This window comes from Capra hircus, chromosome 6, assembly GCF_001704415.2.
Source record: "Capra hircus breed San Clemente chromosome 6, ASM170441v1, whole genome shotgun sequence".
In the NCBI taxonomy this organism is placed as follows: Eukaryota; Metazoa; Chordata; class Mammalia; order Artiodactyla; family Bovidae; genus Capra; species Capra hircus.
Window position 1 is genome coordinate 13,453,835 of NC_030813.1, and position 26,945 is coordinate 13,480,779.

At 42.8% G+C, this 26,945-nt stretch overlaps 1 protein-coding gene across 6 annotated transcripts in view; it reads right to left on the reverse strand.

Moving 5' to 3' along the window:
- ALPK1 (alpha kinase 1) overlaps nt 2,989-26,945 on the reverse strand; it is a 113,929-nt gene continuing 89,972 nt past the window's right edge. For 4 of the 6 annotated variants that reach the window (XM_018049216.1, XM_018049218.1, XM_018049217.1 and 1 more), the window contains 11 exons: nt 26,512-26,710; nt 21,850-21,909; nt 19,797-19,883; nt 18,509-18,585; nt 16,431-16,526; nt 14,561-14,665; nt 11,642-13,763; nt 9,343-9,496; nt 5,889-6,051; nt 5,314-5,500; nt 2,989-3,640 (listed from right to left, as the gene is read on the reverse strand). In XM_018049216.1, coding sequence (XP_017904705.1) covers nt 3,441-3,640; nt 5,314-5,500; nt 5,889-6,051; nt 9,343-9,496; nt 11,642-13,763; nt 14,561-14,665; nt 16,431-16,526; nt 18,509-18,585; nt 19,797-19,883; nt 21,850-21,909; nt 26,512-26,710 — 3,450 coding nt within the window. In that variant the 3' untranslated portion in view covers nt 2,989-3,440. The remainder of the gene's footprint in view (nt 3,641-5,313; nt 5,501-5,888; nt 6,052-9,342; nt 9,497-11,641; nt 13,764-14,560; nt 14,666-16,430; nt 16,527-18,508; nt 18,586-19,796; nt 19,884-21,849; nt 21,910-26,511; nt 26,711-26,945) is intronic. The other 2 variants (XM_018049219.1, XM_018049220.1) reach the window with 2 other exon arrangements.

A 26,945-nucleotide genomic window follows, 5' to 3' on the forward strand; every position in this document is an offset into this window, starting at 1 on the left:
TTGAGGTGAGTATTCAAGGATGAGAAGATATAGGGGGTAATTGTCCCCGTCGATATACGAAAAGCACGAAAACACTTATCAAGTCACGAAGCATGTTCGTGCTGGGGTGGAAGGAGGCAGGGTGGATTACAAATGGACATGATAAGCAGCTCGGTGTTCTTAAAGAACGTATTACAAGACTGGGAGTAGCAATGGGCTAAAGCAGAAAGCACTATATGATCGTCCGATAATGTGGATTTTCTATTGAAAAAGAGAATCATTTGAATTTCTCATTAAATACTATTTTTTGGTAATAAGTAATACATGCTTATTGCAGAAAGCTTGGAAAAAAATAGATGAGAAGAAAATAAAGTTCCCTACCACAAATTCACTAGCCAGGGAAAAATACAATGAAGATTTCCATGTATTATACATATATTGTTTTTTCTATTTATATATATATATATATATATATATACTGAAATTATGATCAATAGTATGATCCTGTTTTAAAGATTGCTTTTTTACTTCAAAGTTTGTATGTAATTAAATATTTTTAAAAATATACAATTTAAATGAATGAATAATAGTCATATGGATAAATTAAATATATAAAACTATTTCTCTGCTGTTGAAAAATTGTTTTTTACTATCATAAGCAAAGTTATGATGGACTCAGTTGTATATAAGAATTTGTTCACATTTCTGTTTATTTCCTCATTAGAGGTTTGTAGAAGTAGAATTACTCAGTCCAACATATATTGAATTTTTCTTGATATTTTTTCCTTTATATGATCTCACATTTAAAAAAAATTTTGTGGCGATTTAAAAATATATATAAAAGGGGAAAGATTAGTGTAATGAATCCTTATATACCCTTCTCCTTGCTTCAACACTATCAAGAAAGAGCCAAGCTTCTTTCATTTCTCCACTTCTCTTTGGCTTTTGTATTTTTAAAATACATCACTTCATTAACTTTTATCGAATACTCAACACAAACTAAAAAATCCCTAATTGTCCCCCAAATTTTATTTTACTATTGATTTATTATAGAGGTATAGAGTCACCTCATTATAACAAGAGACCAGCCTATCAGTAAATTCCAAGGGATTTAAGAGCTCTGTGCCAGGAATCAGGGGCAGAGACTATATATATGTAAATATATATATTTTGATTTTTCCAGATGTGGATAGGGTTGGGATAGTAAGCACATTTGCTTGTTCCCTTTCTCAAATGAAAACTTTTAAGTGTTTCACTATTAATTATGATATATATTGCTGTTCAAAAGAAAAGTTAAAATACCTTTTTTTCAGATTCAGGAAGTTTTTCTTTATGTCTAATTTGCAAAGAGCTTTTCTTAACCATAAATTGATTTTCAACGTTATAAAATAATCTTTCTGCATCTTTGAAATTATGAATTTCCCCCTTTATTTTGTTAATAGGATAAAAATTTTAAATTTTCTTTAATGAAGTTTGGGTTTTTCAAGAAGCAAATGCCGAGAAGGAATATAAAACATACAAGGCATTCATTGAGGGAAATGACTGTAAAGGGTAAATGAGAGAGAACAGCAGTTTGCAGGGGGACCATGATGGAGGTCTGGCAGTGTGCGACGGGAGGGCAAACGGAGGAGCAGTCCCAGCAGGGATTACAGCAGAGCTCTGAGGAAGTGTTGGTCCGGCCAGTGGGAAGGTTTTGTGCCCTCACCTGTCAGAAGCATTTTGAGCCTGGCATCCACATCTCACTCAGTCACTGGCTGAGCGCACACAGTGGTGGATCCAGATGAGGCAGGCTGGAGGCGTCCGTCAACTGTGTTCACAGCAAGAGAAGCGAATGGCTCTCAGCAGCTCTAGCTGCAATATTAAACAGACACGTGTAGTAACCTCAAACTAAGAAAGGCGCACCTACCTGGAATTCAGAACTCAGGATGTTCATCTGCGTAGGGCTGAGTTACATCACTAGATAAGGCACTAAGATTTGCTGAGGTGATAGTTAAGAGAAATTGAGAATGAAGAGTGGAGGAAGGAGAGAGTGTGTACCAGGTGCAGTCCCAAAGACTAAGGACAGTGAGGGAGTATCTCACCCATCTCTTTTGTAAGCTCCAGCAAGAGCATGGAAGCGCTGCTCTCCAAACCTGTATGGAGCAGCACATCTGGGTGGTGCAAGCGCGGACTGTCGTGGCCGTCTCCCTCACACCTCCTGCAAGTATGGATGCGCCAGAAGAAGATATGAAGGGTTACAAATAACAAAACCCCAGACATGCAGAACAGACTATGGACAAGAGTCAGGGGAGAAGATGGAGAGGGTGAGAAAAACAGAGAGAGTGGCCCGGATGCATATATACTACCATACGTGAATAGACAGCCAATGGGAATTTGCTGTATGACTCACAGAACTCAAAATGGGGCTCTGTGATAACCTAGACAAGGGTGGAAATGGCAGGAGGTGGGAGGGAGACTCAAGAGGGAGGGGACATAGGTACACCTATGGTTAATTCTGGAAAAGGAAATGGCACTCCATTCCAGTACTCTTGCCTGGAAAATCCCATGGACGGAGGAGCCTGGTAGGCTACAGTCCTATGGGGTCGCGAAGAGTCAGACAAGACTGAGCAACTTCACTTTCACTTTTCACTTTCATGCATCGGAGAAGGAAATGGCAACCCACTCCAGTGTTCTTGCCTGGAGAATCCCAGGGATGGGGGAGCCTGGTGGGCTGCCGTCTATGGGGTCGTGCAGAGTCGGACATGACTGAAGCGACTTAGCAGCAGCAGCATGGTTAATTCATATTGATGTATGACAGAAATTAACCCAATTCTGTAAAGCAATTATCAATCAATTAAAAGCAAATAAATATTAAAAAAATAAAAGAGAAAAAGGAACAACAAAATTCAGAGTAGTGAAGCTCTATGGCTGACGTATAACCTAGAAACCATAAAAGACTGACGAATTCACCAGTATAAAACAAATTCTGCATGGAAAAGAAAGTTTCTTACAAAGTCAAAAGACAAAAAATTGGAATGCATACCACAAAGGCCTGAATTCTTTAATATATATCTATAAAGAATTCCTAAATCAATAAGAAAAACGCTAAAAGTATCAATCTAGATGGACAGTGACTTAAGTCCCCAAATCTCGATGGCTTCAGCTAGAAAAGCTTATTTCTCATATGTGCTTCGTGTTCATCATGGGTCAACTGGAGCTCTTTCCTGAGTTCTTCTCATTGTGGGACTTCTGATGTATTCTTGGCAATTGTGCAGAGGGAGAGACTCTAGAGTGCTGCACTGGCAACTGAATATCGGCCTGAAGAAGATACTCTTCAATTCCTCTCAAAAATTATTGGCTAGCCAGTCCCATGGCCCACCGGAACCCAAGGACCAGGCTGTGCCATCATTTGTGCGTCTGGATGGAGAGGAGAGCCCAGAATTGGTGAGCAGCACTGAGTGGTCATTACCACTCCAGATAGTCTATGGATTGTTTGGTTTCTCAATCGAAGGTCTTGTCAAAGAAAGACGATGGCATATTTCATTACATTCCACATGCTGGTTATTAAAGAAGTAGAAAATTCCTTTCTTTCCAAAATTGGTAGTGACATCTTTCTGATCAACTGAGTGAATCTGGGGATCTGTGAGGTAGATGAGCCCTTTTCCATTCCCAGTCACCCAACCTGAAAAATAAACAAATATGTCTGAGAATTAAATCCTCTATAAATTTCAGCAAAGTGTTTCAGAGAAAATATAATATACATACAGTGAAATAGACATTTGGTAACTTGGTCATCCTATTGTGTGAAAGCCGCTTAGTTGTGTCCAACACTTTGCGACCCCATGGGCTACACAGTCCATGGAATTCTCCAGGCCAGAATACTGGAGTGGGTAGCCTTTCCCTTCTCCAGGGGATCTTCCCAAGCCAGGGATCGAACCCAGGTCTCCCTCATTGCAGGTGGATTCTTTACCAGCTGAGCCACAAGGGAAGCCCTATGGTTGAAGAATAATAAATTTCTGCTAAGGGATCTGGTGTGGCATATTCCAATTATTGGTCTAAGAAGAACTGAATAGTGGGTAATTAAATTTGTCAAATATGACATGCCCAGACAACTAATTTTCAAGCAATCAGAAATAGCATGCACTTAGTGTAATTATTAAATCACACTGAATATTTTTCTTTCATGATTCAGAAGTTTCTTTAATGCTTTACTCATCAATTCATACATTCCTCTGTTCATTTAACAAATATTTATTCAGTGTACACACTGTACAAAACACTGTTGTGTTTTGTGAACAAGTTGGTAAAAAAATCTCTGTACTTGGTGTCACATTCTTGTGAAGATCAATAAATGATGTAAGTAAGCAAAATACATAATACAGAGTGATGATAAATGTGGTGGATGGGGGATAGAAACATCTTGGAGAATTATTATTAGAAATAATCATAACAAAACTCATTTATCATTTAAATAAAATACAGAATGATGGCTAATAATTCTGTTAGATAAAATACCAAATTAAACCAAAATTTACATATTAATGCAGATTTTAAAGGAAGCTAGATTTAGGTATACAGCTTGCTGTTCCACAATGATCCCACTTACGAAACCCAATATCACACCTGTAGTGAAGGTAAAGGGCTAGAGCAAAGAAAGTGTGTTTTGACATACTAAAACACACAATCCTAAGAAACCTGCATCACCCAAATCCACTGGAGTAAAATTTAAAAAGAAAACTGTTATGGATTTGCTCTAGAATTAAGCTCAACAAAATGTGAGCCAGATCTCCTCACTGATTATCTGATGCCCTCAGACACTTGTAGAAGCTTTAGAAAATTTTCCCATCCGTCATTTGCTATATACAGCAAGACTGATTAATTCCAAACAGTAGCCTGTGCACTAAACAACTTATTAAATAATGACTCATGCGTTGGAGAAGGAAATGGCAACCCACTCCAGTGTTCTTGCCTGGAGAATCCCAGGGACGGGGAGCCTGGTGGGCTGCCGTCTATGGGGTCGCACAGAGTCGGACACGACTGAAGCGACTCAGCAGCAGCAGCAGCAGAAAAAGAAAGAAAGAAGGTGAAGTCGCTCGGCCGTGTCCGACTCTTTGTGACCCCATGGACTGTAGCCTATCAGGCTCCTCCATCCATGGGATTTTCCAGGCAAGAGTGCTGGAGTGGGGTGCCATTTCCTTCTCCAGGGGATCTTCCTGACCCAGGGATTGAACCCGGGTCTCCCGCATTGCAGGCAGACGCTTTACTGTCTGAGCCACCAGGGAAGCACTAGTTATAAAACCTCACATTAACATATAAATAATACTAAAACAAAAAATAATTTCCAGTTTCACATACCTTGTAAATCAACCACAACATCTCTATGATTGGAAAATTCATAAGAAAAGTGGCCGTAAGCCAATCCGTATTCTGTGGCTTTGTATTCTGTTTTCACCACTTTTGTGTTATTTGATAATTTTACAAATTCCCCTAGCATGTAAGGTTCCACACTGACACATCCTTTTATTGTCTTGCCTTCTAAAATCTGAAAAATAGAAACAGGAGATGTATAACAATGGTGAAAGCCATGGGTTTCGAGGTCAGTAGATCTCACTTTGAGGTCAGTAGATCTCAGCCTTTGAACTCAGGCTTTGCTACTTAGGAGCACTGTTATTGTTCTCTCCCTAAGTCATGGCCAACTCTTTTGCGACCCCATGGACTTCAGCCCACCAGACTCCTCTGTCCATGGGATTCTCCAGGCAAGAATACTGGAGTGGGTTGCCATTTCCTTCTCCAGGGGATCTTCCCGACCCAGGAGTTGAACCCAAGTCTCCTGCATTGGCAGGTGGATTCTTTACCACTGTGCCACCTGGGAAGCCCCCAGATATATTTCTAGACCTGTTTAATCATGCCCCTGATTTCTTTAATCTTACCAGCAATACTGAGGCTGGTATGTAGAAGATCTGCGTGTGAATCTTCTGCTCATAAAGTCTCTTGTTAAATTCTGTCACGTAGTGCTGTGCGGTCATCTGCCTCTCCACATCAGTGAAGTGGTGCCAGAGCCCCTTCTGCTCCTTATATTCTTTCCCAACGTATCTGTGAATGCAGAAAAGCCACAGAAAGAGATGCAAAGTGATCCTACTCTAGAGTAAGAGAGAAGAGACTAAGAGAGAGATGCAAAAATGCTTGAAAGACGTTACTTTTTTTCTATCTTAGTTAATATCATCTTATCTCGTGACTCAGATAGTTTTGTAAGCGCCACCTGAACAATGGCACACAATTCATACTAGCTGCCTGATGGTTAAGTTTATGTGTCATCTCGATTTGACCACGGGGTGCCCGAATATTTGGTCAAACACTATTCACAGTGTTTCTGTGAGGGTGTTTTGGATGAGTCTAACGTTTACATCAGTAGACTGAGTAAAGAAGATTGCCCTCCCTAGCATGGGTGAGCCTCAGCCAATCAACTGAAGGGCCAAATGGAACAGAAGGCTGAGCTTATTTAGAGTAAGAGAGAATTCTTCTTGCTGACTGCCTCTGATCCGGGACACTGGTCTTTTCCTGCTTTTGGACTTGAACTGAAACATCATCTCCTCCTGGGCCTCAATCCCGCTGGTATTTGGGCTGGAACTATAGATCGTCAGCTCTCTCAACAGTAGATGCTGAAGCTTGAGAGCATCCATAATTATGTGAGTCAACTCCTAATAATAAATCTCTGTACACACACACACACACACACACACACACACACACACACACACACACATATGGGCTTCCCTGGTAGCTCAGCTGGTAAAGAATCCTTCGGCAATGCGGGAGACCCCAGTTTGATTCCTGGGTCGTGAAGATCCCCTGGAGAAGGGATAGGTTACCACTCTAGTATTCTTGGGCCTCCCTGGTGGCTCAGATGGTAAAGAAAGTGCCTGAAATGTGGGAGACCTAGGTTCAATCCTTGGGTTGGGAAGATCCTCTGGAGGAGGGTATGGCAACCCACTCCAGTATTCTTACTTAGAGAATCCCCATGGACAGAGGAGCCTGGTTGTAGTCTATGGAGTCACAAAGGGTTGGACACAACTGAGTGACTAAGTACAGCACAGCATACACACACACACACACACACACACACACACACACACACATACATCTTATTGGTTTTGCATTTCTGGACAACCCTGATGAATACATCGACCCAGGGGTGATACCGATTTATTTTCTCCTTTTATGAGAAAGTGTCCACTTGTAGCAGTTCACCAGATGTGGGTAAGTCAAGAAAGCCAGCCAGGATACTGGAAAATGCATGGACTCTGGAACCAGATCTTTCACTGCCTGCAACATGACCTTATACAGGTCAACAGATCAATCAGAAGCCTTCTCTCCCCCTTCCTTTCGTGATTACTTCATCTCTACAAATACTTGCTTTCTATCATCACCTAATATATGTACAACACTTTTTATACTATCCAGGATTCACTGTGGTTCCTGTATTTGAAGATTAATATATTTGGGCAATTTTGAAAAACTATCAGAAATGATTTATTAAAATAATAACTCTTTCCTATTTGCTCTGTTATCTTTTTCTGATCAGATGTATGTTAGACCCTCTTGCTCCATCTTCCGTGTCTCTTTTTCTCTATTTTATATCCCATCTCAGATCCTCCTATCAGGTATCCTGGTGTGTTAGTTGCTTAAGACTGCTGTAACAAAGTAGCCAAACTGGGTGGCTTAAGCAACAGAAATTGATTCCTCATAGTTCTAGAGTCTACAAGTCCAAGGTCAAGGTGTCAGCAGAGTCATGCTCCCTCTGAAGACGCAAGAGAAGGAGCTTTTCCAGACTGTCAGCTTTTCCAGACGGTTCTGGCTTGGTGGCCATGTAGCTACAATTTTCACATGCATCCTCCCTGTATGTTTCTATCTCCAAATTTCCTCTCTTTTATAAGGATACCGGTCGTAGTGGATTCTGGGCCCACCCTACTCCAGTTTGATCTCATCTTAATTAATTACATCTGCAGTGACTTCATTTCCAAATAAGATCACAGTCTAAGTTACTTAGGGTTACAACTTCAACTTGAATTTGGGGTGGGGGGGGTACACAATTATACTTGTATCACCTGGCTCCACCACTTTGATGTGCGAACTTGGGGAGGTTTCTTAACATCTCTGTGTCTCGGCTCCCTCATCTGTAGGATGGGGATAACAGTAGTACCTACCTCATTGGGTTTTGTAAGGATTGATTAAGTTAGTATATAAATGACTTAAAACAGGGGCCTGGCACATGAAATTTACATGTTTACTATTGTTATTATTATCAACATCCTTTTCAAGAAATGTATTTCTACTATTTAAGAATTTCCCGATTTCTCTCTTTTTCTCTTCCTATTTATTTCTAATAATTTTTGGATTTGGGAAAAGAGCAAGGTCAACTTTAACAGTCTTGCTCCATAGGTTCTTTAAAATATACATATGGTATAAAATTAGGCCTTATACCAAACGAGGACCACCTGTGATCACTAATTTGCAGGTGAGTTTTGCTTAAAGTTGTCATCAAGAATTAGGGCCAAGCAAAAAATCTTTGTAGGTTATTTGCTTCAGTGACATGGCATGTTTTAAATTAACCTTTGTTTTTGTTTTTGAGGATATAGTCATTCCTGAGTCAATGCTTTATATCAGTGGTCTCTGAACTCATCCCCTTTCATGCATAACTTTTATCACGAGTTGCTCCCTCATCCCACCCCTGCCCAAAACCTCTAAAGAGAAGTGTCTTAAGGAATCAGCATTCACTTATATCCCTGAATATGTTTCATTACTGGCCTCAGAGGAGTTTTGTGCCGTTTCTTCCAGGCTCACTCATTTAATCAGAAGTGTGGCTTGCATGGTTTAACTAGCCTTTTTTGCCAGCATTTTCAATGAGAGTGTTCAAGACTCTCTGACTTGTCATATGGCAAGAAACTCTATTTTTCTTATCTGTAACATGGGGTTAATGTTCTCCAAGGGGTTTAAAATCATGTACATAAAACATCCAGCCCAATGGCTGACATAATGTGGGTTCTCTATCTATGGTGGTTGTTGCTCAGTTGAGTCATGCCTGACTCTTTGTTTTTTTTTTTTCATGCCTGACTCTTTGTGACCCCCATGGACTACAGCACACTAGGCCTCCCTGTCCTTCACCATCTCCTGGAGTTTGCCCAAGTTCATGTCTGTTGAATCGGTGATGCCATCCAACCATCTATGGTAACTGTTATTAATTAGCTAATGAGGAAGAGGAAAAGGAGCTGAATTAGAAAACATTTAGCCACTTTTTCCAGCCCTTTTATAGTCTCATAAACAATTACTTAACAGAAGGGACAAATCAAGCCATTACACATTATTATATATGTTTTCAAGCAATACCTGCCCAGAGTTTCTTCTTGATGAAGATGATGTACCCAAAATGCATTTCTTTGTCTGCCTTTCTTTGTCACATGTAGGTAGTCCCCCAAATATACAACAGTTTCTTGGGCTGTCCACAGTTCAGATTTCTTGGAATATTTTAACAAAAGAGCACCTTGAATAAAAGATAAGATGAATACTGACCTTATTTTTCAAAAAGATCTTGCAATTCACAGATAAGATGAATTGTAAGACAGGTACCAATCTGTGTTCATTTGACATATTCAATTTTTTAATATATTTTCTCAAATTTTATCCTGTTCTATGACTATTACTAAAACGTTAGTGAAGTACAATAAGAAGGCAAAGTTTGAGAAATTACAATGAAAATTGCCTTTGATTCACAAAATCTCTTGTTTGTGATGGCAAGGTATTAAGGCCAGAGCTTCTTTATGAAAGTAATGAAAAATAAAAGGGCTTTTCAAACAGCAAAAGCCCAGAGACCATCTTAGAACAAGTGACATGTGAATACAACTTCTTCTGATTATCTGGGAATCTCAAATAAAAGAGGCTGCTACCTATGTGAGATCACATAGATAGAAATAAGTTGAATAATTTTTCTCCAAAAGTTCCTGGCAGCTCCAGGGATCTTAGATTCCATATGAAAGTTCAACCTGATTTTCTCTTACATATTTTAAGTTGGGAAACTCCAGGAATTACTGAGAAAATATAGCTACTGTACAAAGATGAAAACTCAACTGAAAAAGAAAAAGATAAAGAGGAAAAAATAAGGGTTGTTTTCACCTTAAAGAAAGAAAGATCAGCGCAAGCAAGAAAGGATCTCTTTGAGGGGGAAGACCAACATGAACCCTAAGAAAGAAATGCAACATTTTGAGATCCAAGTTAAAATAAAGTGAACAAGGACCTCCAGAGACTAGGTTGCGGTAATGAATAAATGAACAGGAGACGCAGGAGAAGAGAATATGTAAAGTGAGATAAGCCTACAGGTTTGGGGTGGGGAGGAAGGAGACGACTGAGGTTGTGGAGAGATGATGCTCAGGGTTGGGTGACTCAGAGAAGCTGGGGAAGGAAACGAAGGTGAGCTGCATGTACACCCATGTGAAAGGGCAGTGAATGAAGGGAAGAAGCAAGGAGAGGATGCATAACTTGTCCAGTTTCTTCAACTTTGGGGCTTGCTTCCTCCCAGGTGCTTTTTCACCCATAAAATGGCACACAGACAAAACAGTAAAGCAGGTACCTAACTCTCAGAAATGTGACTTTGGAACTGCATAAACTCACAGTAAGCAGGGAAACCCTATTATTAGAAAATTTTGCTTCTTCTGGCCACAATTTGATCTTTTAGTCTGACTTCAAGGTGCCAGGTAAAACACTGAAATACTTTGAAGCAGAAGTTCGTAACATTGGCTTTATACAAAAAATCACTGGGGAGCTCAAAAAATACAGATGCCTGGACCCACACCATAGACACATGAGACTGGAATCTCTGGGGTGAGGCATTGGGAGATTTAAAGAGCTAAAAAGCCTCTTGGGAGATTCTCATGTGGTACCAGTGTTGAGAACTACTACGTTAGTATCCAGTATTTAGCAATCCACATAGCTTGTTTCCTCTGAAAGGCATTTTGCAATAGTTTTTTTCCTCATTCAAATAATTCTTCAGTACCTTGGAGGCTATTACAATGTGATCCTCTGGGCTAAGAGAAGAACCTTCTTTTGTCTTCTCCCCAGCTTCTCCACTGCTTCTAAGCTGTGTTAGACACACTGACTGCTGGGTGGGCCCAGCTCAGGCTTCCTTGTGCTGTTCCTGAGGCAGGAAGCAGCGGCTAAATGCAGGTGATCAATGCAGAGCCTGGCAAGAAACCACTCAGCAAAGGTGTGAACATGAGTGCCTACTAGAAGGATGATGTGTAACTAGGGCAAACTCCATTCCCTGGAGTTTTGAATGGGAAACAGAGAGAAACCAGCTGTGGCAATGAGAATCAACAGAGGAGATAGACAGTATATACAGCATCTAGAGCTGTTTCAAACCCTGACTGATGACTGCTCCCAGGGTCGGTAAGATCCTCCCTTACTGCCTATGTAGCAAATCTCCAATGTATGAGGCAGCTTGAGTGAGCCTCTATTCTTTGCAGCCTTTAGAGTCCATCACAGAGTGAAGAAGGCCCCCGAACTACATCTTTCTCTGTGTACTCACAAAGCATCACAGCTGTCTATACCTTTCACAAGCTTTAAGTGATCCACGGAACAGAAATGTCAGAGGGCCCTCAACATACAGAGATGCTTCCTGAAAGGGTGTACTTACTATGTGCTCCGTGGAGCTGGCCTGATTTAAAAACGCCTGTATGCTCCAGTCTCTGGAACAGCCAATCATGCCTCACCCCTGCCAAGAGTTTTTCAAAGTCATCAGGCTGCAGGGTGCGGGCCTCAAGGATCGCCTGCTTTGTCATTCCTGGCAATGAAACAAAAGAACTTCCACTGGAATTCAGAAAAGACCATGGATTTTCTCCCTCAGAAGAACCACTGGAGATTGCCGGTGATTTCAGCCACCAAGGTGAGGATAGGCTGGAGTTCTGGCTGCAGTTTAGCAGGTTTCCAGGTTCATTTGCTTCCTCCGTGGTAGTGCAGTCCTCGCTGAGGACAGGGGTGGAAGTCTTACTGCTTACTGAGGAACTGGGGATCTGGGCTCCCTGAATGGGCGGCTGCTTCCAAGTGCACGGTCTAGGGGAGCCACGTGTGCTCGTGGTGTGAACATCTGTACTGCCCAGCAGTGGGCTCTCCTCACCCACCGTGGAGGCATCAGGGTCAATGCCCTGCTCTTTGACTGAGCAACCATTTTTTCCTGAGTTAGGGTTTTGAACAAGCCAATGAGGAGTGTAAGAGTTACATGCTACTGTGGAGCTTTTGTCCAGAGACTCGTCCACGACTGAGTGGAAGTCTACGGGAACATCTTCTGCTCTTTCTGCTATTTCTCCTTCTGGGTCAACCCAGCAGGGGCTATCTTTAAATGGAGGACCTGTGCCTCCTTTTATTTCTTCTCTCTTGTTTTCTTCACCCTCGTCCTTGGCATCATCGTTGATATCTCGAAACTCATCAATTGTTTCAAAGGTTTCTTCTTCTTGGATGGAAGGATATGTGGCCACGTTCTTAGGCCAACCAGAATCAGAAGTCCAAGAAGCAGAACAAAATGAGGGTCTGGAATGAGCAGAAGTATTTCTGGACCCCACATTTCCAACTTCCTGCATGCCTCCTTTAAACCACCCTCCACCAGAGGCCAATGAAATGTCTGTTGTGCTATGAGGTGGGAAGGTTGCCAAGGGCACGGACTCGTGCAGCTGACATTGAGAAGACTCTAAACTGTCATCCCTGGGCACCTGGAGAGAGAGACCATGCAGCTCTGAAGACAGTGGGTGCTCAGCTCTGCTCGCCCCATTCACCTCCTGCTCGTCTGACAGGGCAGTGGAACACTGCGTGTCCACAAGATGCTCCTCCTTGCTCAGCTCTCTTCCTGCAGACATATCATCAACATAATTCACTTCCTCCCAGCTTGTAGAAGACTGGTACCCTGACAACTTGCTCCAAGAACTGGAGCTCGGGCTGTCACTCAGAGACTTGTTCAGGACAGCTCCCCCACCGATGCTGTGGTCTGTTGACTCAGCTTCGGTCTCCACATCTTCATCCACGGAGACTCGAAATGCATCAGAACTGGCCCAGTTTCTCCTTCCCACCCTCCTGAGTCTCTCCTGACTGTTCATCGCCATCCGGGAGGAAGATATCACCATGCCTTTTTCAAAATGTGCTTTGTCCTCTGTGGCACTCACGGTATCTATGTTTTTTGTTTCTGTTTTTAGATCCGTGATACAGACTCCTGTTTTCATACCTTTCTGTTTATTTTTGTTGTTTCCACACGTGCTTTCAAATATTTCACACACTGAAGTGTGGTGCTGTGAATAGGCTCCGAGGATTTTGGGGAAATCCACTTGCCCAAGTAAGAGGGGCTTCTCTGACCCACATCTGAATCCCTCTGGAACATAAGACTTGTCATCTAAATTCGAGAAGCTTTGAACTTGTAACTGTTCCTTCACCCGGGTGATAACAGACATGATTTCCTGAGAGACAGCTTCTCTCTCCTGACTTCTGGAGGAATTGCTGAAAGTATACAGCTTTCCCATAGCTTCACTACAGAGCTGACTGGCTGTTTGGACGGTCTCCATCTCCCCATAGAGTCTTTGGTTCACAGTGGTGAGACCAAAAGCAGCTTTAAGAAAACTATGGAGCTCCTGTTTTCCCGTAACTGGTTCATCACGTTTCTTGGTGAGAAGGCCAATTTCAAAGGCTTCTTTGGCTTCACATAGATATGAATTTTTCATTCCTGGAGGACAGTCCTTAGAACTACTATATGACAAGAGGCATGTGCCACGGATATTCTGAGGAAAATATCAGATACAAAATCAGACACTGAATTAGAAACTGGAAGTGAATCAGGGAAAAGTTTCCATTCCTAGAGGACAGATATTAGAAATAGTATTTTTTTAAAAAATGTGCCATGGATATTCTAATAAAAATACATAAACATTGAGTCAGGGACCTGTGGTCTTTTTGATGCCTCAGGAGAAGGGGCTAGGACATATGTGATTGGTTGGCACGAAGGGGTAAGAAATTAGCTTTAGCTTCCATCCTACTGTAGCCCTGATGCTTTTGATCAAAGATGATAAAATTGCTGTCATTGTTGTTAATGTTATTTTCAGCAAACAGAGTCTATACATGGGACATGGATGAAATAATTTTGTTATATACAAACACATAATTTGTTTATTGATGGTCAGAACAATAGACTTGTGGCTTCCAAATCCCTCTGGATATTTGGATCACCTGGGAGGTATTCCATAATGAATGATTTCTGGGTAAGAATCCAAGGCCTTTACATGTAGTGGATTTAGGGTAGAGCCCAAGAATATGTATTTTGAAAGGGCTTTTAGGTGACTCTGACATGCTTGGGAACCCTTGTTCTACAGCAGATAACATCATATCCCCCGGCTGCAGTAACTTAGCTCCCCATCAGCAGGATGTCACTACTCTGGCTGATCTGACCTCTACATACATGAAGTCCGCTCACAATTACCTAGTGATGCACACAAATCCTATCTTAAGGTGCGACTCTTCCCTCCCCCTGGTGATGTCTGTCACTGGGGAGAGGAGCAAGGACGGGCTATGCCCTGCTTACCATAGCCGTGAGCACGAAGAGGGGCGTGTAGGGGCTGAAGGCAGCCGCCAGCTTGCAGGCTTCAGCGGCTGACAGCAAGTGGTGGTCAAACTCCTTCAGCAAGCGCTGCGAGGGAACAGGAGTCCAAGTGTATTGTGAGAAAACAAGAGGCCGAGTGTATACTGTTGACAATTATTTACCCATTAGCAAAAGACAGGCTATAAAATTCCTTTGCTTTTCTTTCAAGATTCTGAGGGGTGCCCTACGCCTCACCACAACCATTTCAGAACAGTGCCAAGAAAGAGTAAGTGGGTAAAGACCCCAGGACATTGACCATCCCTTCCCCACACCCATACACCATCCATCCCCAACTCGCACCACGGAGACAGCCTCACATGTGCCAACATTTGTAGTTTGCCTGCCCACGCAAAGTAATTCAGACTAGTTTCTTCAAAGGATCATGCAGCTCTCTGTTCACAGAACTCTGAGCGTTTTGCAGTCAGATTCACTAATGATCTATGCATTGTTCTTGGCAAAGAAGGCTTTAATGTACAATTTCATAGCAAACAAGATTCACTCATTTATTCCAGAAATATGTATTGAATATTCCCACATGCCAAGCGCTGTTCTAGCCACAAAGGAGAGAGGAGACAGTGAGCCTGCAATGAACTTATTTTCTATTAAGGGGAGGGGATCAAAAACACACAAAATAAGTAAAGTGTGTAATATTTGAGATGGCAATAAATGTTCCAGAGAAAAATACAGTAAGAAGAGGTCAAAGAGGTCCAAGGCGGGAGGGCAGTTTGCAATTTTAAACAATCCTCAGAGATAACGTCACTGGACAAGGAACATAACCCTTTTTCTGTGTTTTGGTCTGTCTGATAGCAAAAGCAACATTTTGCTAAGATTCAGAGTAGAAGCAGCAAGCTATAGGTATTCTTGCTGCTGCTGCTGCTGCTGCTGCTAAGTTGCTTCAGTCGTGTCCGACTCTGTGCGACCTCATAGACGGCAGCCCACCAGGCTCCCCCGTCCCTGGGATTCTCCAGGAAGGAGTACTAGAGTGGGTTGCCATTGCCTTCTCTGATATGTGTTCTTACGCTACACTAATTAGTACTGAGTACAGCTACTATTGTAGTTTTGGTATTTGAAAAAAAGGCAATGTTGATGATACTATTAAAATGTCAATTTGAGTGCAGTGCAGGAAAGCAGTCAATGTCTGTGCAATGCTCTGAACTGGTTAGAGATCTGGTTTCTGCTCCCAGTTCTCTTTCTTACTGACTGTGCAGGTTGTGGAGGTTACCTAGTTTCTCTAGGCCTCAGTTTACTTTCCTCTAAAATGGGAGTGACACCTTCTGCTCTACCTTACGCCTAGGTAGACGTGGTGTGTGTGGCTCACATACATATGTACACACACTTCTTGAGTTATAAAACAATACATACATATTTATAATCATGACTATTACAGATAGGAGCCTGGACAAGCAACTGATGCCCTGATTTGAACAGACTGTAATTAAAGTCTTAAAGTTATTACCCTTTTACTTTGTCATTGAGAGAGTTCAAGTGTAGAAACTGAATTTGGTGATAATCTGAAAGGAAATCATGGGGTTCAAAGCATTTATCACGTTGATTTCATTCTTCATTCATTCTTTTTTTTCCCTAGTACCTCTGTAGGTCTGGTGCTGGGGTAATACAGCCAAATGGGACAGCATAGAACTGTTCCTCAGGCTTGTTCACATTACTCGAAGAGGGGAGATACTGTGAGATGCTGTGAGGGGAGATACAGGGAGATACTCTCCCTGACTCTTGGAGAGAGAACGAACCAAGAATAACACTGACAGTTTTGTAGGTGATGCCACTCTGCACCGCAGTTTTGCCAAGTGATGATTACCAGGCTAATGTCAGGATTGCTTTTAAACTTTTCATAATCTTTCTTGCTCATGGAGACGAAGATGTCTGCCAATATACCTAGCGATGTGGAAATGCCCTGCAAGGAAATACAAACAAAACACAGATGAGGAACTTACAGTCAGTTCTTGCTCCCAAGTCCCAAAGTCAACGATTGGCCCTCCGTATGAACCACTGCTTATTATTATCATTTGTTATTATGACTCTGAGGATACTTCTTGACTGGATGTCACTGGGCTTGAGAGATGATCACATCCTGAGGACATGGGCGTAATGTAAACTCAGCTATTTCTTAGCAGGGCTTTGCTCGATGGTCGACATGAACTTGTCCACAATGCTAGGTATACAGAACCGACCCAAGCAAGAGTTCCCGCCCCCAGCTCCATTTGTGTTGTTGAAAGGATTGTAGGCAGCAGTGTTGCTAACACAGTTCAGGCAAATGTCTAACCCAAAGCTTCAGTTAGCGAGGAGAATGTTCTCACAGTCACAGAGGATGAGTACATCAAGGAAAGCTAATGTTGCTTCTCAGTTTCTCAGATAAAGATGCTACGTAAACGGCTGAGGTCTTTTCCCACTTAACCAAAGGAGAACGATTTTACAGAATGCAATTGAGCCAAACCAGCTTTGCTATGGAATGAGGTAAAGGCTAAATATATAATAAAATCAATACCAGTAGAAATAAATGTATATTTATTTATATACAAATTTACAAATAAATAATGTATATTTATTTATATACAAACAGATAGTTGCAAATATATAGAGAAACACTAAATAATGCCAGGAGTCTAGTTGTGAGTAAGGATGAGCAAGACAGTGAGGGAGTTTTTAAATGTTTCTGGTCCTATTGTTCGTTCATTCATGCTTGTGCTCAGTCCTGTCTGACTCTTTGTGACCCCATGGTCTGCAGCACACCAGGCTTCCCTGTCCATCACCAACTCCTGGAGTTTACTCAAACTCATGTCCATTGAGTTGGTGATGCCATCCAGCCATCTCATCCTCTGTCGTCCCCTTCTCCTCCTGCCTTCAGTCTTTCCCAGCATCAGGGTCTTTTCCAATGAGTCAGTCCTTTGCAACAAGTGGCCAAAGTATTGGAGTCTCAGCTTCAGCATCAGTCCTTCCAATAAACACCCAGGACTGATCTCCTTCAGGATGGACTGGTTGGATCTCCTTGCAGTCCGAGGGACTCTCAAGAGTCTTCTCCAACACCACAGTTCAAAAGCATCAATTCTTTGGCGCTCAGCTTTCTTTATAATCCAACTCCTACATCCATACATGACTATTGGAAAAACCATAGCTTTGACTAGATGGACCTTTGTAGGCAAATTAACATCTCTGTTTTTTAATATGTTGTCTAGGTTGGTCATAGCTTTTCTTCCAAGGAGTAAGCATGTTTTAATTTCATGGCTGCAGTCACCATCTGCAGTGATTTTGGAGCCCAAGAAAATAAAGTCTGTCACTGTTTCCAATGTTTCCCCATCTATTTGCCATGAAGTGATGGGACTGGATGCCATGATCTTCATTTTCTGAATGTTGAGTTTTAAGCCAATTTTTTCACTCTCCTCTTTCACTTTCATCAAGAGGCTTTTTAGTTCCTCTTCACTTTCTGCCATAAGGGTGGTGTCATCTGCATATCTGAGGTTATTGATATTTCTCCCGGCAATCTTGATTCTAGCTTGTGCTTCTTCCAGCCCAGCGTTTCTCATGATGTACTCTGCATAGAAGTTAAATAAGTAGGGTGACAATATACAGCCTTGACGTACTCCTTTCCTGATTTGGAACCAGTCTGTGGTCCTATGTCCAGTTCTAACTATTGCTTCCTGACCTGCAAACAGATTTCTCAAGAGGCAGGTCAGCTGGTCTGGTATTCCCATCTTTTTCAGAATTTTCCACAGTTTGCTGTGATCCACACAGTCAAAGGCTTTGGCAGTCAATAAACCAGACGAATCAACAAAAATATAACCAATAAAATTGATAAATTATAAACTCAATTGTGCCATAAGGTAATAACTTACCAAAGGCAAATATAGGAAATGAGAAAATAAATATGAGACAAACAACCTTTTTATCTGGCTGAGGAAGTGTCAGGTATCCCATGATCGAGGCCCATATTAACTCTGCTGCTTCATACCACATCCCTGCAAAAAAGGAGACAGGACAAATTGCTAGTATCTGTGCTCTTGTGTCAGAAAATACTTTTCAAAACTAATACAGAAAGATGATTTTGCATTTTGTAAGAAAATTTACAACTAGACTAGATTGACAGCAATGAGCAGATAGCAACCTGCTAGAAAAACAACAATCTGCTTTTCCGGTTGGTTTAATACAGATAATTTTTCCCTTTCACAGGGAAACAGTAAGAAATATTACATATCACATGTGTACATATGAAATATATTAATATATAAATGATTATCTCCATTATGTTCAAGAAAACAATTACCACCTTCTGTTTAAAAATTTCAAATACATTAGTTTGCATTTTAAAATACAATTAAGGTCCTCAATGGCACCCCACTCCAGTACTCTTGCCTGGAAAATCCCATGGATGGAGGTGCCTGGTAGGCTGCAGTCCATGGGGTGGCTAAGAGTCGGATACGACTGAGTGACTTCACTTTCACTTTTCATTTCATGCATTGGAGAAGGAAATGGCAACCCACTCCAGTGTTCTTGCCTGGAGAATCCCAGGGACAGCGGAGCCTGGTGGGCTGCCGTCTATGGCGTCGCACAGAGTCGGATACGACTGAAGTGACTTAGCAGCAAGCTTTGCTAGTAAAACTCAGAAATACCCTCCGAGGAACACATGGGTAAGTTATCAGGGTGTGTGCGTGCACTCAGTCATATCTGACTCTCTGCAGCCCCATGGACTGCACGTGGCCTGTCAGGTTCTTCTGTCCATGGAATTTTCCAGGGAAGAATACTGGAGTGGGTTGATGTTCCCTACTCCGGGGATCTTCCTGACCCAGAGACTGAACTCGTGTCTCTTGCATCTCCTGCATTGGCAGGTGGATTCTTAACCACTAGCGCCGTCTGGGAAGCCCAGTTATCAGCATAGGTTTAGAGTAACAGTGTCACTTATCACATGAAGTCCTGCTGAACTGACAGCCAGATGCCAGAAATATTACCAAGAAAAGTCACAATACAGAAACGCAAGTTTCTTTAACAAAACTCAACAGAAAACTATTTTGTTTTGTTAATGCTCATAATATTCCTGGCATCTTAAGTGTCAGTCTCTTTTTGATGAGGAAACTAAGGGAAGTGGAACAATATCAACCAGATCCAATGAGAAAAGCCCACAGTGAAATCTCGTAGGCAGATTTGGTAAACGAGACTGAGAGGATGACTGTACCCAGCTTCTGCAGAATTTGCCCTCTTATCTGTATGCAGACTGACTGCACCAGGACCTTGTCGCTTTCATTTCCATACAGCCAGGTACCTACAATAAAAGAGAGGGGAAAAGAAAAACATTTTTGGCCTTGAATTATTACAGAAATAGCCTGGTGAAATAAAACTATGGTCATGGAAGCCTTCATGAACACGTGACATAGATTCGGTAGACAATCTCTTCTCTGTATGTAGAATGAGGTCTAACCTATAACCTACAAGCCTTCACAGGAGTTGACTCCTGCCTGGTCCCCACCTCTCCCCATAACCAACTGGGCTCTGCTTGTGTCCCTTATAAGAGCAGCCAACTCTTGCTAGTGGTAGAGAATCTGCCTGTCAATACAGGAGGTGCAAGACATGTGGGTTTGATCCCTGGACCGGGAAGATCCCCTGGAGTAGGAAATGGCTACCTGCCTCAGTACTCTTGCCTGGAAAGATTCACGGACAGAGGAGCCTGGTGAGCTACAGTCCACAGGGTCCTAAACAGTCCGACACGACTGAACACCTGCATGCGTGCACGCACACACACACACTTACTTGCTTCATGGTATCTGCACTTGTCATTCCCACTACCTGGGATTCTGCTCCCTCCAACTCCTACTCCAGGGCTCATCCTCAATGGTCTTGCCTCCAAGGCTTCCCAGATTAATTAATTATAGCATCACCCCCACAGTCCTGTGGTTCCTGATAGGAGGGCAGGATTCATCCCATTCACTCAAAATTGATTTGGATGTTGAAACTGATGACTCCACACATGCACCGAGGGGATATGAAAAGATTTAGTGCTCACATAATGAGCCTTTCTGAGGAGGGCAGGGAAGGCACCTAAGCTGGTACGTTTGACTTAAGTGAAGGGAGTGGTGGGTGGCTTCTCTTTTATTTTGATTAGGGTGTGGGGCTGGGGTAAAGGTTCCCACAAGCTAGGCCAAGGTTTACTGATAAATGAGCTTAAAAAAAAACTCAGCCTGTCCAGATGTGGGGCACAAGGCGAAGAAGCTGGGGCTGGATAACTGCCAGTGGCCAAACATCAAAAATAGGCAGGCTCTTTATCATAATCTCTCACTGCTCTCTGCCACACTGACCCCCTTACTTTCTCCCTGACTTTTAATCTACATGTGTGTGTGTGCTGGGAGTGCAGAAGATGGGAAAAGATGCATGCTGTAGGTTAGTGCTGGTGGCTTTGTATGGTCAATATTTTTATGTCCAGTTGGCTTCCCACTGGAAATGTCTACAAGTTTCAAGGAGTTTGGGACCTTATATCCAAGAATATTGAGCTTAAAAGTCAACTAGGGGACCTCCCTAGCTTCAGTGGTTAAGACACTGAACCCCCATCGCAGGGGGCATAGGTTCAATCCCTGGTCCAGGAACTAAGATCCCACATGCCGTGCGTGGCACAGCCAAAAAATAGGGATAAAAAAAGTTGGCTGGGAATTGTGTTCAACTTGTTGGGACACTTGTTGAATGCCTAGAAATTCAGACAAGATATCTGAGGCTTAAATTACTTGTTACTCAACTATTAGGACTTCCTTCCTTTCATGTAGGATTAAATATTCTAAGAAATCCATTTCAAAATACGATTTTATTACATTTTCTCTGTAGCCAAATACAGTTTATTTTTCAGATCACTTAAATACATAAAGCTGTAAGTGTATTCTCCTGAACTTACAGGCTCAATTTTCATTCATAATTCTTTGCAAAGCTTCAGCTGAGCCTTTTCTGAAGCCCAGGGAGTTACCTACTTTCACAACGAATGCTGATTAGGTAACACCCTCCACAATAAAGCAGGGCAATATTAGAAGACTTGGTTGTTTTGTTTTCATTTTTGATAAGAGAAAATGGAAACATAGAGAAGTAAACTGCTCGACCAAAGCCACTTCTTTCATCGGGGCAGAGCCAGTTCCGGGGAGTTCGGGAATATCCAGTGCACAGTAACTATGAGGTCACTGAGTTGTTTCTGAACTGGAATTCTGGTAGGGACAGTGCGTGAAGGTTATGGTGATGATATGACAGCACCTTACCCGTTGCTCCATTGTTGCTTATTAGACTGCTCAGGATATACTCGGCTTTTAAAAGTTTCCCTGAAAAGAAGCAACCAAATGCCACATAATTAGTTCTGAACACGTGCTTTAAATAGTACTGCTGTTCATGCTCTAAGGTTAACACATTATAACAGGGAAACATCCTATATTAAACTTTAAAATCAGTAACTACATCACACACAAAAGTGAAAAAGAAGATGCGGTTTTCAGGAATTGGTAAGATGGGAAGTTATGTAGTAACTGAAACTGCAATTAGATTCACATATGTATACACACGTATTCATTTATATGAATAAACAATCCATTCATACAGAGTAAGGCTTGAGAAGTATAGGCAAACCTTTCTCAGAGGCTGCATCTCCTTCTTGTGAAAACTATGCCAGGACTCTACTCCAAAAGTAGGGTTGAGTTGCCTGTGAAGTGAACAGGACTATTTACAGAATTATCAGGGCTTCCCTGCTGGCTCAATTGGTAAAGAATCCGCCTGCAACGCGGGAGACGGCCTGCAATGTAGGAGACCCAGGTTCAATCTCTGGGTCAGGAAGATCCCCTGGAGAAGGAGACAAAAAAACCCACTCCAGTATTCTTGCCTGGGAAACCCCATGGACAGAGGAGCCTGGTGTGCTACAGTCCATGGAATTGCAAAGAGTTAGCCACAGCTTAGTGACTAGACCACAATAGAATTATCAGGAAGGAATTTTTTAGGGGGTTGGTAGAGAAGTTCTTTGTAAACTTTTCACTGACTTCATCAACACCACATAGGAGGGGCCTAACCTATGAATGACTGTTTCATAGGCCTAACCTAATTCATAGGCCTAATCTATGAATGTAAGTAGGAATCTCAATCATTTATCCTTTTATCCATTTCCCCTTCCAGGTCCCTCTAAGCCCTACATGGTCTGGCCTCGGGGACTTCTTTGACCTCGTCTCTACCATTCTTTCCCGCATCCTCATTCCTACTTTGGTGGTAGTGGCTTCCTGACTATTCCTTGAACCTATGAGGCTTGTTTCCATGTCAGGGTCTTTGTATTTACCATTATTTTAGTTTGGAATGCTTCTATCTCAGATATCTACAAAGCTTGCTCCCTTCTCCTTTAGGTCTTTGCTCAGATGTCACTTCACTGTCTCATAAGGCCTTCCTGGACCACCCTATTTCAGAGTGCACACACAGCCATATACCTGATTGTGGCAGAGTGTGTTCCAAAGGCGGTCACAACAATCTCTTCTGACCCACATGTTCTTTTGCAATGTGACCCTGCCACTCCTCCAACAAGAAGTGGACTCTAGAATCTATTTTCCTTCCCCTGAGCCTGAAGTGGCCCTGTGACCTACTGTGGACAGAGGACGCGGCAGAAGTGACACTGTGTACCTTTCTGGTCGGGACATTGAGAGACACCTCTGGAGTGCGGATGTTTCTCTGGAGCATAGGTTTGTACTTGGTCTGCTAGGCCCCAGAAATTTCAGTACTGAATTAGTTTTCTCTTAATTACTTGCTGGGGTAATTGTGGGTAAATTCAGACTCCACATGGACCCCTGGCACAGACTTGCTGCTGTTTCTTTTTGGATGGATATATACATATATTATTCCATGGCAAATAGAAGGGGAAACAGTGGAAGCGGTGACAGATTTCCTCTTCTCGGGCTCCAAAATTACTGTGGACAGGGACTGCAGCCATGAAATCAGAAGACAATTGCTTCTTGGCAGGAAAAGCGATGACAAACCTAGCCAGCGTGTTGAAAAGCAGAGACATTACTCCGCTGACAAAGGTCCATATAGTCAAGGCTGTGGTCTTCCCAGGAGTCAGGTACGGTTGTGAGAGCTGGACATAAAGAAGGCAGAGCACCAAAGAATTGATGCCCTTGAACTGTGGTGCTGGAGAAGACTCCTGAAAGTCCCTTGGACTGCAAGGAGATCAAACTAGTCTATCTTAAGGGAGATCAACCTTAAATATTCACTGGAAGGACTGACGCTAAAGCTGAAGTTCCAGTATTTTGATCATCTGGTACAAACAGATGACTCATTAGAAAAGTCTCTGATGCTGGGAAAAATTGAGGGCAGGAGAAGAAGAGGGCATCAGAGGATGAGATGGCTGGACTGCATCACCAAAGCAATGAACCTGAACTTGGGCAAGCTCCGGGAGATGGTGAGGGACAGGGAGGCCTGGAGTGCTATAGTCCATGGGGTCGCAAAGAGTCAGGAACGACTGGGTGACTGAACAATAACAACAAAACATATGTATATATTTGGCTTCCATCTCAGAGCTTGGGCAGAGAGCAGGCTTCCCTCCCCCACTTCTCTAGTTGGGTTGGTAGAGCTGTTCAGTCCCATTTCATAGCTGTGCAGACTTTTAAGAATTCCAGCTTTATGCAAATATTGCACCCCACGAAGCCCAAGGCCCTGTCCCTGCACAGGAATTAAGGCGGCAATCCCTTCCCTTAGACTGTATCCAAGTGTAAATCCCTTTGGCTATAGTGTCAGGAGCAGTAATCTACTATTCTGACTTTGAACATCTATCTTTCATGCATTTAAAAACATTGAATTTACTATATTTATGTAATGGGAGAAGATTCCGCCTTCTCCATGTTGATGGAACTGTAAGTCTGAATCTATATTTCTAACTGTAGCTTGAAAGGTTTTGTCTAATTTCAGGCAAGAGTGAGCTGAGCAGGCCCAGGGCATCCTCTTCTGCCTCTGAAACCTCATGATGTTGAATACTGAGACCTTTGGAATGTGTTTTGAGTGGGTACCAGGAAGCCTAGGTCAAAGGGCAAAGCGAGAAGACTGTGCTGTCCCCTCGCATTATTATCGTTCCTTTTCCTTAGCCTTATAGTATCACACACACTTCTGCTCCATCAGGGTTCCCCAAATGCCGGGGATTGAGATGCTCTTCCCCTGTACCTTCTCTGCTTTCCAGGACACCACCCCTGCTCTAAGCCCTCCTCTTTCTGGGAAACCCAGAGTAGGTAGAGGCTCAAGGGATGTTTGGGGGCAGATGTTCACAAGTAAGCACCTAACCCTGAGGCTGAGTTTGTCTTCTTGTGGCACCTCTGATAGTATCTTTGAGGAAATGACAACTCCAACTGTTGGAGAATAAGATCTAGGACTTTTACCTTAGACATATGATATGTGGGCAGAGAAGTGTACTGCTCATGATGGTAGCAAGGCTTAACCCATCATCAGGAGAAAAACTCGATACTACCTTGGTTAGAGATGTGAGAGACAACCAACCAACCAAATAAGTGAAAAGATTATTTGCTTGTGTAAAGCAAAGCTATCAACACGCCTGCCTACCAACTTGACCTTGATTAACATGTCGCACTACAGCAGATCAGTGTATTATAAGACATGCCCTCTGTTCCAAGTTCTATTTAGTGAGAACAAACATTAGGACACTGCCGGCCCACACCCATCCCTCATTTTTCGGTGCCACCGCCCCCTCACCAGAGAAGGTTCTGCTGACACATCATTCCATCTGATGCTGTCAGGAGGAACATTAGTGGTTAGGTTTCTCTCATACTTTAAAGATGATAAACCCCAAACATTATAAAAATGTCCCCAATTATGGATATTTGAAGTAACACTTTTTATTTCCTAAGTTCAACTCTGTTGATGTAGTTACTTTAGAAAACTCTATAAGACGACCCGGGTACAATTTACACACAGCTGCAAGAACCTGAGAGTGAATGAGCTTGGGCTTTTGAAAAGTTAGCCTCCACAGGCCCATTTCTCTGTCCTTTATCTCTGCCCCTCTCTGTATTCAGCAACTGTCTCATTCAGTATAGTCAGTACAGTTCCTTTTCAAAGGAAATGAAGTAGTTAAAAGATATTTTAACCTCTTCAAGTACAGAGTTATTAAAACAATAGCAATAGCTAAACCCAGTTTGAAAAATGAGCCAGTTCTGTTTCTGGCAGAGGCAACTTGCATTCTCTTTTTGTCCTTTACTTTTTCACTCTTGGAAACCTTATGGTTATCAGTAATTTAAATAATTCAAGAATTCTATGGAAGTGAACTTTGCTGTAACACAGAGCAGGCCCCTACCCCCACCAGCCCTCCTCTACATTACAGCCTCAGTTAGAATGTCAGCCTCATTTTTCATTTCATTCAAAGTGACAGAAAGAAAAAAAAAAAGATACTTTAAGGCCTAATCAGGTACTGTACCGGTGCTCCTAGTGATGGAAAAAAAATCTCAAATTACTTCAGTGGGTTTGTCAGCTCTATTGTTAGCATAGTCAAGTGGCCCTACAGAAAGGAGACAGGAGAGCTAAGAGAAAATAGTAGAATTCTAATCTGCTTTTTAAAGGCTCTTGGTCAGAAGTACAGCAATTCAGATACCCCTGTTTGAAAGCAGCGGGACAGATTTGTTAGACGACAAAAGCTCCAATTAGTATTTTCCACCCCCTTTCACAATTTTCTCTATTGCTTTTGGCTCTGAAACCCTTTATGCCAGGGCCTTTGTGCTGGCAAGAGGCGGGTGGAAGGGCGCCGCGGCAGGCCGGCCGGCGGGAGCGCGGGAGGCTGCAGAGGGAGGCCGGCGGGCCGCGGTTCCCGTCGGCCCCGCGGAAGTCAAAGAGCCCAGAGGGCAGACGAGCCCCGGACGGGCCGCCTCCGGGACAAGGGGGGCCTGCCGGAGGAAGCCTACCTGCATGCATCGAGATTCGGGCCTGGCGGATGACCACCTGCGGGGCGATGGGCGTCGCGGGCTGCAACCTGTGCAGCGCTTTGGCGACCTGCAGCAGCTGGCCCGAGACGTCGAGCCCGTACAGGAGACGGTCGCTCAGGAACACGATGGCGGCGGCCGTGGCGCAGTCCCGGGCGAGGATGGAGGCTTTCAGGCACGCCTGGGGGAACATCCACCAGACACCATCAACAGGACCGAAAGAGCGCCGGCAGAAAAGAGAGCAGCCTTGGGACCAGGCTAGTCGTCTTGGTATTGTGATCAAAAGAACAACAAAACCTAGAGCTAGGAGAGCTAGGAGGAGACTGAACCAAAAGACAGTCATCATCGTCGTCGTCATCCCAATTCATTTGTGGGATTAAATATTTTTTATTCCATTTTCCCTATTCCATTTCTAA